General features: G+C 48.8%; 1 protein-coding gene across 1 annotated transcript; it reads right to left on the reverse strand.

Annotated features, from left to right (window-relative positions):
- Window positions 1–768: 768 nt before the first annotated feature.
- On the reverse strand, window positions 769–10,460 carry LOC117003004 (V-set and immunoglobulin domain-containing protein 4-like). Its single transcript, XM_033072595.1, has 8 exons — window positions 10,406–10,460; window positions 9,004–9,360; window positions 8,191–8,469; window positions 6,940–7,014; window positions 6,122–6,235; window positions 5,327–5,440; window positions 4,159–4,180; window positions 769–3,076 (listed from the first exon to the last, which is right to left on the reverse strand). Exons 1-8 carry the CDS (start codon window positions 10,458–10,460, stop codon window positions 2,893–2,895), a joined length of 1,200 nt encoding a protein of 399 aa, XP_032928486.1. The 3' UTR covers window positions 769–2,892.
- Between the last annotated feature and the right edge of the window lie 1,861 nt (window positions 10,461–12,321).

Raw genomic sequence — 12,321 nt, forward strand, 5'->3', positions numbered from 1 at the left:
CAGAGTGTATTTTACTAAGTGTTTTTTGGATGTCCCAGAGTAGATGATTGTGTGATCTCCCCTAGTCATTCACATCACAGTTCTGTCACATCAGATAATCATATAGTCAGTCATCAAAAGATAACCTTGTTCCATTTAAAGAAACAGAAATTAGTGTAAATTAGCATTTCCCCTTAAAGCTTGTGCGGCAGGAACAAAATGTACAAGTGTTCTTTGTGAAAAAATCCACTTCCCTTCCCAGGAATTCCCAGGTCAATGACATTAGTTTTGGGTTGCTATTAGCTTGGCCAAATCCTTGTAAAGAGCTCCAGATTCCAAGAAAGTGAGCCATGTGTATGATGTCATCTGAGTTCTTGTTTCATTCCTGGTGCTGCAGGTGGGCTGCACACCCCAGCCATCAGAGCAGTGCAGATGTTTCCTTACCTGCAGGTACCACATGCACCAGCTGCTGCTGCTCTCTGCAGTCTCAGCACTGTCTGATGCTGGCTTTTTCCAGGCTGTTCAGTTCCTCCTCTCAGTGCTCTGCAGAGCTGAGCTCTGGGTCTGGCAAACAAAACTGCTGGTCCAGGATGATCTGCTGTGACTTCAGCTCATCCTCTGGCTGCCCTTCTGCCCAGGTACACCCCAGACCAAGCCAGGACCTGGACCTTGTCCAGCTGTCCCCCAGTGCATGCAGACACAAACCACATGGAGACCATAACTCATGGATTTATTTTCAGTTTCATGAGCTTGCCTTACAACAGTTGTGTTTAATATCATCAGCTCCTGGTGCTGGCTGTCCAGCCAGGATAACACTGCTGTTTAACCACATTGGCAGGGCTGTAGTGCCTGTGGCTTTGCAGTACAGCTGGAATTGAGTGATTTTGGGGCAAGCTGTGGGATTCCTGGCAGCCATTTCCCATGGGGTTTCAGCAGTGAGAGCTCAGACCATGGTGTGACTGACCACCCTGTCCCTCAGTGGGTCACCCTTTCTCTCTGCATCTCTGCCCTCCCTCAGTGCTCCCTTCTCCAGCTGGAGCTCTGGCCACACCCTGACCCTGAAGATGAAGAGCACTGCAGGTCATTTCAGGTGACCACAGCAGTCAGACGGAGTTCAGATGGATGGGCTATGCTCCAGCACCTTCTAACATGTCCTTCCTGCCTCCTCTGACCTCACACTCAGACCTATTTTCTCCACATCTACAATTAGCTGCATAGTGACAGTTTTCTCCATGACAGCACCAGCAGCTGCCAGGTATTCCCTCTTCATTCAGAGATCAAGATGTCCCAGCCCTTGATTTTTAAGTACATTCTTCACAAAGAAAAATAAAAGTTGTAGGACAGGAGAAAGTATAAGGTCACTCATAAGTGCCTGGAAAGCGTGCCTGGTAGTTTGTGCATTCTGATGAACTCTTAAATAAATCATTAATCCCTCTAATTTCCCATTACAGCCCTGGCTCTCAGCCTCGGGTGAGCAGTACTGTGTTCCACATTTATTTCTGTGTTGCATGCAAAGAAGTTCTTTTCCTTGCCCTTTGGAAGTGCTACCAGACAATTATCACTACGTTCTGCATCCTTTTCAGAGAAGCTGTAAACAAGTAGCCCCTTTACCTTCTCAGCCCTGACCCCTGTGGGAACACTTTGCTCATTTGTTTCTTCTCCTCAGTAACTTTTTTTGCTCTGCTAAACCCAAGATGAGGCCAACATGCATACAGAAATTAGCAACATTCCAGGGGCTTTACACTACCACAATCCTGTTTTTTGACTGGAATACCTTTCCATTAACACTTCACACTCCCTTTGATTTCTGCTGAGTTTTGAACTGATGCTCAGAGATCTGCAGCTGCAGAGCTGTCCTCAGTGTGAGCAGCACAGCCAGGGGCCCATTAATCCTGTGCCTGTGTTACCAATGTCTTGCTCATCCCTCAGGTCACTCTCAGTTTTGCATCTGCCTGCATGGCTTTTAATGTAACACAGGATTGCCCTGTTTGCTATAAAAAGGTTCTTCTGAAATTCTGCATGATAGATTTACTCAGGGCCACAGAAATTATTCATAACGTACCCTGCAGGCCTTTTAATCTGGGAGGAAGGTACTTCTTGAGCACCTAGTGAGGGGCTGTGAGTGGCAAAATGAGCCAGCTGTGCAGAAATGCACACAGCAAAATATGTGAGGCATGTGTAAGCAATTCTACCCCAAACTTATGGAAAAGTATCTAACTTCTTTCAAATATCCATCATACCTTTCAAGAGAGAACAGAACCTGAGCTCAGTCAGAACGTGCCTGGTTGCAGTGCCAGAAGCACCCAGAGCTGTGGCCAGGGTGTCCAGACCTCTCTGCAGGGCTGCAGAGGGGACCAAGGGCAGCACAAGGACTGCACAGGCCACTCTTGCTTCTCCTAGGGTGGCAGGTTCCTGAGTTTCTCTTGGCTTTAATCTGCCTTTCAGTGTTTCTAGAAGGTCTCTCATGTTAAATCTGTGCAGCAGCAGGTGGGCAGGAGAAGAACCATCAACTCCCAAGCCAGCCCCATCCTGCCCTGTTCACCCAGAGGGAGGGGGATGCTGAGCAGCCCTCAGTGCTGGCTCTCCTTGCACCACACAAAGGCTGGGAACACTGGTCCTTTTGGCCAGAGAAAGCAGTAATTTCAGTACAGTGCTCTAGCCTGGGACCTGCATGCTGCAGCTTTCAGAGGGCTTTCTTGGATAGAGGTGGTGAGAGGGAATCAAGGTAAACAGAATCAGGAGTTCTATACAGCAGATTCCTGACAAGATGTTCATTTTCACTGCAGGGATAGTGTGAAGGGAGAACAGCCACTGCTTGTCCAACCTATTTGTCAGGGGCAAAAGTGAAAAATATGTATTTTGTCTGGGTGAAAGTGTTCCTCAGGACTGGTATCTGCAGAGCATTGTTGGCTCTCAGGAAGTGTCCCCTACTTCATACTCGGATTCCTGGGGGGTTGCAACACAGTCAGACACATTCTTATTTACTTCTTCAGAGGTTTTGCTCTCCCCAAGCTCCATCACATAGTTGTTTTCAGTGGCGCAGATGGGTTCCTCATAGTGATGCGTGTTTGAAGAAGCTGCTGCTCTTGAGTTATGGCTGAAATGAAAAAGCAAGAAGAGTAGAAACCAGGGTAAACAAAGCATTGTGGTCTGATTCAAACTCATGTAAACCTGGGGCACTGGACTGCAGCAGTATTCTAAAGGAGAGAATTTTGTCCTTTGCTTTCTGGTGGCAGAAAAACCTTGGGCATTGGAGCACCATCACTTCCAACCCTGAGAAAGTTTCCAGGGAGAGGGAGCAAAGGGTGTGCAAGCAATGAAAGGATTACCACCATTTCTTGTACTGGCACAATCAGATAATTCCTGAAGAGAAGTAAATATTTATAAAAAGTATTGGAGGGAGAATAAACTGAGAACTGAAAGCAGCCCACATCCACTGTCTGGCTTCTGGTATCTAATATTTTTTAAATGAAGATAGATCCTGTAAGGAGAAATGCCATCACAGCATTTGTTTCATTGCTCAGGGCTCAAATGTTACTTAAGCTGCTGCCTTACACACTGCAGGGAAAGCACTGGGGTGCTGGCACATCCCACTGTAATACTCAAGTCAGCAGCACTTTATACCTAGAGAAGTGGTTCTCCTTGTATGTTTTGACCAGATTATCAGGCTTTCCATTAAACTTCCACAGGTCACAAGCAAATCAGGATGTGAAACCTGAGTTTAAAAACAGCTATAACTTCCTGCCACAGCTATGGTTAGAAGAAGGAAATTCAGCCAGAGATGTTTTGAGGATAAATCAGCACATAACGAGTAGTCTCTAGAAGGGGAGTTCCTTTTCTTTGCATTTGAAAAAACACTGGGAATCTAACCTTGGAAAAACACAGAAAATTTAGCACTGTCAATCATCTCCAGTAGCCCTCTCTGGCCTTAGGGAGTCAAGCAGCTCCTGCTCACTTGTACAACTCTGATATTGCCATGAAAAAGATCTTTCTTCCCACACTGTTGCTGTGGAAAGCCCACAAACCAGGCTACAACATGCTGTTGAGCTAACTGTGAACTTCTTCACCTAGCCTGCTTAAGGGGGTTTTAATTACGACAGCTATAGCAGTGCTTTTTATTTCTGCTCTGATACAGCATCCCAGGACTCATCAATGTGCCAGATAAAGGGTTATACTCACAATTTTACGTCATAGACTTGAGCTGGAAAAGAAAAACCAGAATTTGTGTCAATAATTTGCATTTATAGTCTTAAAAAAAGAATGTTTGTTTATCTTCTTGGTTTAAGAAAACTACCTCTAAAGACAGAATAAAAATAACAGCTTTGGATACCATGTCAGATGGGTGAGGACTCCGTTTCCCAGGATTCATTCCAAGAAAACAAAAACAACCCAGCCATCACACAGCTGGGTCAAAATAACCAGCCCAATGTCAAAGAAAGTTGAGGTTAGAAACCAGAAGTCCAGAGTTTCCCCAGTTTCCCTATTCATTAGAAGTTCAATAAAGAACAGTTTTTTGAAAGCGGTTGTTCTGGATTCCTTAAAAAAACCCCAAAAGATAAAAATAAGAAAAATGGCAAAAGAAATAGTTCACAATTGTAGTGTTAATTGGTAGCATGAAAGCATAGGAAGATCATTATAGAGAAAGAAAGGAGAAAATGAAGTCTGTGGGATCTCAAACCCCAAAGCACACCTGTGTGCTCTCTGCACAGCTCCAAGGACCATTTGGTCAAGGGGAATTCTGGTGGCAGTGCAGGAGAGACAGAGGCACTCAGTGAATGGATCCTGTGACTAAAGACCAGAGAGGAAACAAATTCACATGGAATAGGGAGAACTGACAATGACCTCTTCCCTCTGGGTACCAACTGCAGGAACTGAGCAGCAGCTGGTGCCAAAAGCACTTCCCAGCAGCAGCACAGGATGAACCCTCTGCCAGAGACTTCAAAGATTTGGAATGATGAGCCCAGCCAAGCAGGCAAGTCTGAGCCCTGGGATGTCTGTGAGGAGCCATCCCAAGGCTCTGTGGCCACACACCCTGGGGTGGGCTGTAGGGCAGGGACTGTTTTGCCCCAGAGCCAGTGCAGGGATGGGAGGGTGCAGCTCAGGAGCACCAGGGCCACTGCTGCCCCAGCCCCACAGCTGCTGCCTGGAAAACCCTCCTGACTGCAAGAACTCCTCTGCTCTTTGGGTGTCCCTCCATCTGTGTCACTGCACACGTCATCTGCTGCCTGCACCGTGCAGGTGCCAGAGCTGGTGGCTGCAAGAACTGCTCCAGACCCCAAACCCACCAAGGGTAAAACCATGCTGGGCATGTGTCAAACAGTCAGGTTTTCCAGAACATTTTACTCACCATCTTTGGGCTTTCTAACGCACATGATGAGAGAGATGACAAGGAAAACCACAGCACCACACACCACAGCAATCAGGACGACCAGGTACAGGGGCAAGCCAGTCCTCTGGGAATCTAAAGCAATACAACAGAAGATTTTCAGACAGGGGAGCCCTCCTGGGAGCCAGCAGCAGGTACAGGACATGTACCAGGTCCCTGAGGACAGCAACAGCCAGCCTTGCCTGAGCCCATGGGGCTGTGTCCCTGCAGAGCTGTGTCCCCACACACCCTTGGCCCTGTGGCTCTCAGTGGGTGCTGTGGGAGCCAGCACTGTGTACACCTCAGCAAGAGACCACAGCTGTACAGACAGTGTCCCTCTCATGCTGAGGGGACCAGGGATGCAAGCTGGGCAGGATGATTGCACTGCATATCATGAAATAAAGCTTTCCATCCAAGGGTGCTGCTCAGTTCTGTTTGCAAAGCTGGAGGATGTGTAGATCTGCTTGAGGCACACACCGAGGCTTTTGTGCTGTTTCAGCTTTGACAGTCCAAGATAAAAATGGACCAACAGCTCAGGAACACTGCAACAACACTATGTGCCCCATATATCAACACTTTTTTTTTCATTCTTCCATAAAAACATCCCCAATCTTTTAAAGAGTCACCATGATTTATCTGGGTCCTTTGAGAACAGCTGTTAATGCAATTTGCACCTAAAAAGGCAAGAATACTAATTTTGAGGCTGAAGTTCCCACCTACAGAGCATCTGGTTTGGGTCCTTAATCTTCTTCTCAGCTTGGTTTTGCTCTTACTTACCACTAATTGTTTCATTCTTCCTTGGGTATCCCACACCACTCTCAGAAGTCGTTGCTGCTATGGGCAGTTCTGCTAAACAAACATGAGTTAAAGTCTGACAGTGCATTTCCAGCCCTCATTTTAGCACCAGGAGATCTGGGATTAGAGCTGTAGGATCAGAAGAGAATGCCTCCATCCCCTTTGCAAGGCAGTGAAAGTAGGCAAACTGCAGAAATGAGCACTGTGTACACACTATAGAGGGTTATGTAGTACCATATAGTCACTGGATGGATACTATATATAATATATATTCAAATGAAACATAATCCAACCATAGAAAGTTTCCACAAGCAGACCTGTTCTAGTCCAGACCTAAATTCCCACATCCCACAAAAACAAATGGGAAATCACAAGCCCTCCCTCAAAACTGCTGTCCCTGGTCAAGTGCATGTTTTCAGTCAGGTCTGAGGAAGCTTTTGCATCCCTCGTGTCTGCCACAGGAGACACCAGATCTGCCTCCCCTCAGCAGCTTCCTTTAAGGATCAGATAACGAGGAAAAAAACCCTTTAGAAAAGAGCCAAACCCAGAACATCCCATCCTGTATGCTCTGCAACCTAGGAAATGGCATTTTCAGCAGCCCAAAGACACATACAATCTGTCCTAGAAAGACAAACTGGAAACCGAGGGAAGGAAGATTTGCTTTCAGAGACATCAGAGTTAAAAACTGAGGCATATGGACTCAAGTTTAGTATTGTCAAGACTGTTCTCCAGCAATAAATCCACTGCCAAGCACTGGTGTCACACAGCCCAAACACCCCATCCTTGCCATCAGCTCTCACCTCCACCTATGGTTGAGTGGTGTCCCCCTGTGGTTACCACACTCCTCTGCAAGGTTGCTGTTGTTGTGGGCAGATCTGCAAGGTGAGGAAGAGGCTTACACAGGGGTTTGAGCACGTTGGTGATGCTGCTGTGCTACAGAATTGCCTGGAGGTGGGATGGGAGCAGGAGGAAGCAGCCCCCTGCCACTGACAGGAGGGGGCTGCTGTGGCAGCAGTGTGAGCCAGCACCTGCAGCACTGAGCCCTGTCCCTGTGCTGTTCCCTCCAGAGGGTGACTGCTGGGGAAAGCAGCACAGGGCTTCAGCCAAAGCTTTGTGCCCTGGGAGCTGAGCAGGCTCTGCCTCTTTGACAGGACACTGAGTGGTGCCTGTGCTTGGCTCTGCCATCAGGGAATTCACAGCTCTGCTGCTGGAGGAACAGCCAAGGAGAGCTGCAAGGTTCCCACCAGGCACTCATCACAGAATGGTTCAGATTGAAAGAGGCCTCTGAGGCCACTGAGTCCAACGTGTCCCACACTGTCCTGCAGAGCCTGGAGGTGTCAGAGCCTGGTGTGAGTGAAGTGCAATGTGTCTCCCTGAGACATGGAGCTGGTGCTGGGGAGCAAAGGCCACTTTGGTTTGTTCTGCCATGAATGACCACTCACTGGTTCCTGGTTCTCAACCAAAGCCCTGACTCCTTGTCTAAACTTGCTGAACTGCAGTGGGCAGCATTGCAGAGGCAGGGAGAACTTCAAAAAACCCACAGAGGAATAAGGAAATATTGGAAGTAGAAACCCTCTTTTGCATCAGAAGAGAGCAGTTCCTCAAAGAAGAGGAAATGGAATAGAGTCAATAGAGAAAGACAGACTGGAGCCAGCGGGAGGGGTGTGTCAGTGCTGAAGGCGTTTGGCATTTCCCTCTTTGCGGGCAGGGCAGGAGGATGCTGCTCCTGTGCGGGCAGGGAAGGAAGGCAGGAGGATGCTGCTCCTGTGCGGGCAGGGAAGGAAGGCAGGAGGATGCCGCTCCTGTGCCGGCAGGGAAGGAAGGAAGGAGGATGCTGCTCCTGTGCCGGCAGGGAAGGAAGGAAGGCAGGAGGATGCCGCTCCTGTGCAGGCAGGGAAGGAAGGAAGGCAGGAGGATGCCGCTCCTGTGCAGGCAGGGAAGGAAGGAAGGCAGGAGGATGCCGCTCCTGAGCGGGCAGGGAGGAAGGAAGGCAGGAGGATGCCGCTCCTTGCGCTGTGCCCGATGCTCCCCTGGCAGCCGCGGGCACTCACCTGTCACCGTGAGCTGCACAGCATCGCTGCGCTGCACGGCGCCGGCCCCAGCCCTGTTCTCCGCCTCGCAGAAGTACGAGCCGCTGTCCGAGGGCCGCAGGCTGGACCAGGCGAGCTCAGCCCCGCTGCTCGGGAGCTGGGCTGTGGCCGCCGGGGAGCTGCGGAACCAGCGGTAGCTGATGGGAGGGGAGCCGCTGGCCTCGCAGGTCAGGCTGGCGCTGGCTCCGGCCGGCAGCGTCAGCCCCGGCTCCGCTCTGATGATGGGCTTGGTGGCTGCCACTGGAACACAAAGCAGAGGGACAGGTCACGGAGCCCTGGCTGTGCCGGGGACGGTCCCCCTGCCACAGGAATTCTCGCTTTTGCTGTCTGCCTTGCCAGGGGGAAGCAGCTCGGTTCTCACATCGCCTCCCTGCACGGGCTGGGCTCAGCTGTGCCGCACATGGTGCCCTGCGGTCTCTGTGCCTCTATGAACTCCCACACTGGGCTGAGGGAGGGAAAGCACTTGCGGGTCAAATTTAGTCAAAGGACAGCCATACCACATCCCTGGGACTTCCCCACTGCTGCATGCCCCTGGGAAACTCTGAGCCACAGCCTACAGATAGAGCCACAGATGAACTATGCTTGAGGAGCCACAGGGTGCTGTGCCCTGGGCAGAATTTCTCTCTGATCTATTTGCTTCTTCTTGCTGGAGGCTGGCACTGTCCAGCAAAATGCTTCTTCATGGAAACACAGACACTGCATACCTGCTCTAATTGCCAAAAGCTTTCCTGATCCAAGCCTTTCCCTCCTGAGCAGCCTCCTTTTTGGATTTACCTTTAACAACCTCCAAACTGGTGGTGATTGCCTTTGCTATCAGGCTGTTGTTGCTGTCTCTCCAGGTGACATGGCAAGTGTAGGTCCCTCTGTCAGAGATCTCCAGGCTCAGGATGAGGAGAGACACATTTCCTGGGACATCCTTTGGGATGCTGACTCTGTCCCTGTACTCAGACAGGAGGATGTGGTCACCAGAGCTATCCCTCCGAAGGATGGTGCCTGAACCCTTGTCATGTACCACACTCCAGGTGAGGGTTTGCTGCACAAGATCCTCCACAGGCACATAGGCACAAGGCAGAGTGATAGAGTCCTTCCAGACACCTTTGATCTCACTGGAGCCACTCAGTTCCAGAAAAGCTGCAGGAAGAAAAGAGGGTGAAAATTAACACAGAGCATCCAGGGTGAAGGCAGCTGCCAGGTGGTGAAGCCACAGCAGGAGCCTTGGCAAAGAGAACCCACCAGGTGAGAAACAGAAGCAGTCAGTGGGAGTGTGAGGGTTGGGCTGCTCAGGGTGGGGTAACCAAAAATCAGTGTGGCATGAGGCAGGTGGATGGGGACTCCTGCCATGTGCACCCTGGCTCTCCTGCTCTGCCTGGTCCTTCCCTGCCACCACCAGCACCGAGCAGAGCACAGGGTCAGAGTTACTGCATAACTCAGGCCTGAGGGAAGGAGTTGGTCTAAAGTTCAAGTTGCAGCTCACTGGCATCAGCCAGCACCTGCCCCAGACACCACCCTTGGGGCTTGTGAGGAACAGCAAAGACTTCCTTGATGCACTGCCCTTTTGTTTTCCTGACACCACTCTCAGCCAAAGCCAAACACGAGAAACTTGAACCACTGGGTAAAGAAACCCAAAACTCTTTCCTGTAAAAATGAGGATTACTGCCTTTGTCCCAGTGTAGCAATGTACCTGAACAGTCTAGGCCAGAATCTGTACCAAGCACACCAGCCAAACTATATTTAGCTGTTTTTCCATGTTTTTTAGTTTAGACCATTGTTTATAACAAGTGCACTAGATGAGCCATTTTTTCTGCAGTTTATCAAACTTTCTAGAACTCTTCAAGGCTACTAAAACATAAATTGTGCTAAATTGAGAGAAGCTGAAAAAACAGAACGCCAAAATTAGAAGACCCAAGACAAACGTGGGCAGTGATGCTCTGGACTGCAACCAATCATTTTACCTGCAAGGCTCATGGACAAAATAAAGAGGCCAATAAAAAAATGCATAATCACGTGAACAGTAGTTTTGTAATGTATAAGTAGGGTTAAAAGTAAACAATAAATCGATTTGCTGTCCAGAAGTCCTTCATTCCCACATCCCAGGGCATTTCTCTCGCTCTGAGGACTGACTCTAAGCTCCTCCCAAAGCCCTGCAGGGCAGGGGCAGTGCCCAGCCCGGACTCACCGCTGCACTGGAGAAGGGAGCTCAGGAGCAGGGCTGCTCGCAGCATCACTCCCATCCTTCCCGGGCCACGGCTGCTCCCTCTCCAGCCGGGATCACCCTCTTTTCCCAAGCTGTGGTAAATCAGGAGCACTTTCCTGCTTGGGTTCACTCTGTCACTGAGCATCTGGGACAACAGCTGGTGGTTTTTCCTTCCTCTTTATCAGAAAACAAGTGTCTCGGTGACCACCGTCAGAGGCGTGGGCAGAGCGGAAACCCTGAGGAAGGGTGCAAAGAGGAAAGTTTAAAAGTTACTTCTACCTTATTTAGTATTTTCTGCTGAGTATGTTTTCCTCACCTTCTGTTTTTAATTTTTTTTTTACTTCTTTTGCTTCCTAGGAAACCCTTTCTTCCTCTTTTTCTCCTTGTGCTGCTTGCTGATAAATAAATTTTAACACACAATTACACACACAGATCTGAGAGAGAACTCATAAGAAGCTGAGCCATCTGGGTCCTCACAATTCACTTTCTCACCAGCTCCTGAGACACCCACCACTATGCTTTAAGTTAAGGTTCATGAAACCCCTTAAATCTTTACATTACCAGTGCAAGACAGACAATTGTTGAAGCCTGTTCCCGCTGGAATATTCTGTATCACTCTACCACATTGAAGAGAAGAGAAATTCAGGTGTACAAATCTAAAGCCAAAAATTTCCCAAGAGCTGCAGATATCTGAGCCACTAATCCCACTGCATCTCACAGGTAGATCCTCCCTTCTCCCAGAGCAATTTAGCTGCTTGGTTTAATTGATTAATTGTTTTCAATTACAAGCCCTGATTGGGGCCATACATCCCTCCAGTGCCTTCAGACTGCTTGGGAAACAGGTGAACGTGGAGGGAAAAAGAAAAAGAGGAACTTGTCAAAGTAGAAAATCTTTGAGAGCTTGAAATCATGGTTTCCTAACTGTAATGATATATTACTATTCATTAAATGCTATAGGTAATCTCTGTAATTCAGTAGTTGAGCACTAGCCCTATCTAAGAGAAGTATCTATTGTCTACTGAAATATCCCTTTCGAGGGATTTTACTGCCTTTTGCTGTTTTCTACTGCTCTCAATTTTTCTTCTGCTCCAGTAAAAGAATCTCTTCTTTTTCATTGCATTCAGCTGAACTGAAATGAGCCTTTGTTGTTGTTACACCCAAATTCAACATCTCAAATATAAGTAATCAGACTAATTCAGTGCAGTCAACAAGTCCCAGTCCCTGGCCTGGACACAGCCCTCCTGTAGTGATAGTGAGACATGGTTTGGGTCTGCAGTGGCACAGTGGGATTTTCCCTTGTGGCCCTGCATTCCTTCATCAAAATTTCCCATGAGGTGCCACTCCAACCTACGGCCACTGGGATAGGGAGAAGCAGGAAAAGCTGCAGTGGGCTGCAGGGTTCATGTTCTTCTTGGTTCAAGGAAAGAAAAGACCATGTTAAGGTCAAATCACTGGAACTCCTCTGCAGGGAGCAGAGCTTGCTGGAGGACAGTAGAAACCTACACTGCCTTGAACTAAAAGACAATGGTTTGGCTGGGGCAGAATTAATTGTCTTCACAGTGGCTGATAGGGGGTTGTGTTTTGCATTTCTGCTGAACACAAGGGTGACAATATAGAGATGGTTTTGTTATTGCTGAGCAGTGTTTACACAGAGCCAAGGCCTTTCCTGTTTTTTGTACAGCCAGGCTGGTGAGGGGGATGGGGGTGCATGGGAGATGGGATGGGGACACAGCCAGGACAGGTGACCCCAAATGACCAAATGACCACATGACATCACTCTCAGTATTCAAAGGTGGGGGGAAGAAGGAGGGGGGACATATGGAGTGATGGTCTTTGTCTTCCCAGCCACCATTGCAGGTGATGGGGCTCTGCTCTTCTGGAGGTGGCTGAACACCTGC

This window comes from Catharus ustulatus, chromosome 14 (genome assembly GCF_009819885.2).
Source record: "Catharus ustulatus isolate bCatUst1 chromosome 14, bCatUst1.pri.v2, whole genome shotgun sequence".
NCBI lineage: Eukaryota > Metazoa > Chordata > Aves > Passeriformes > Turdidae > Catharus > Catharus ustulatus.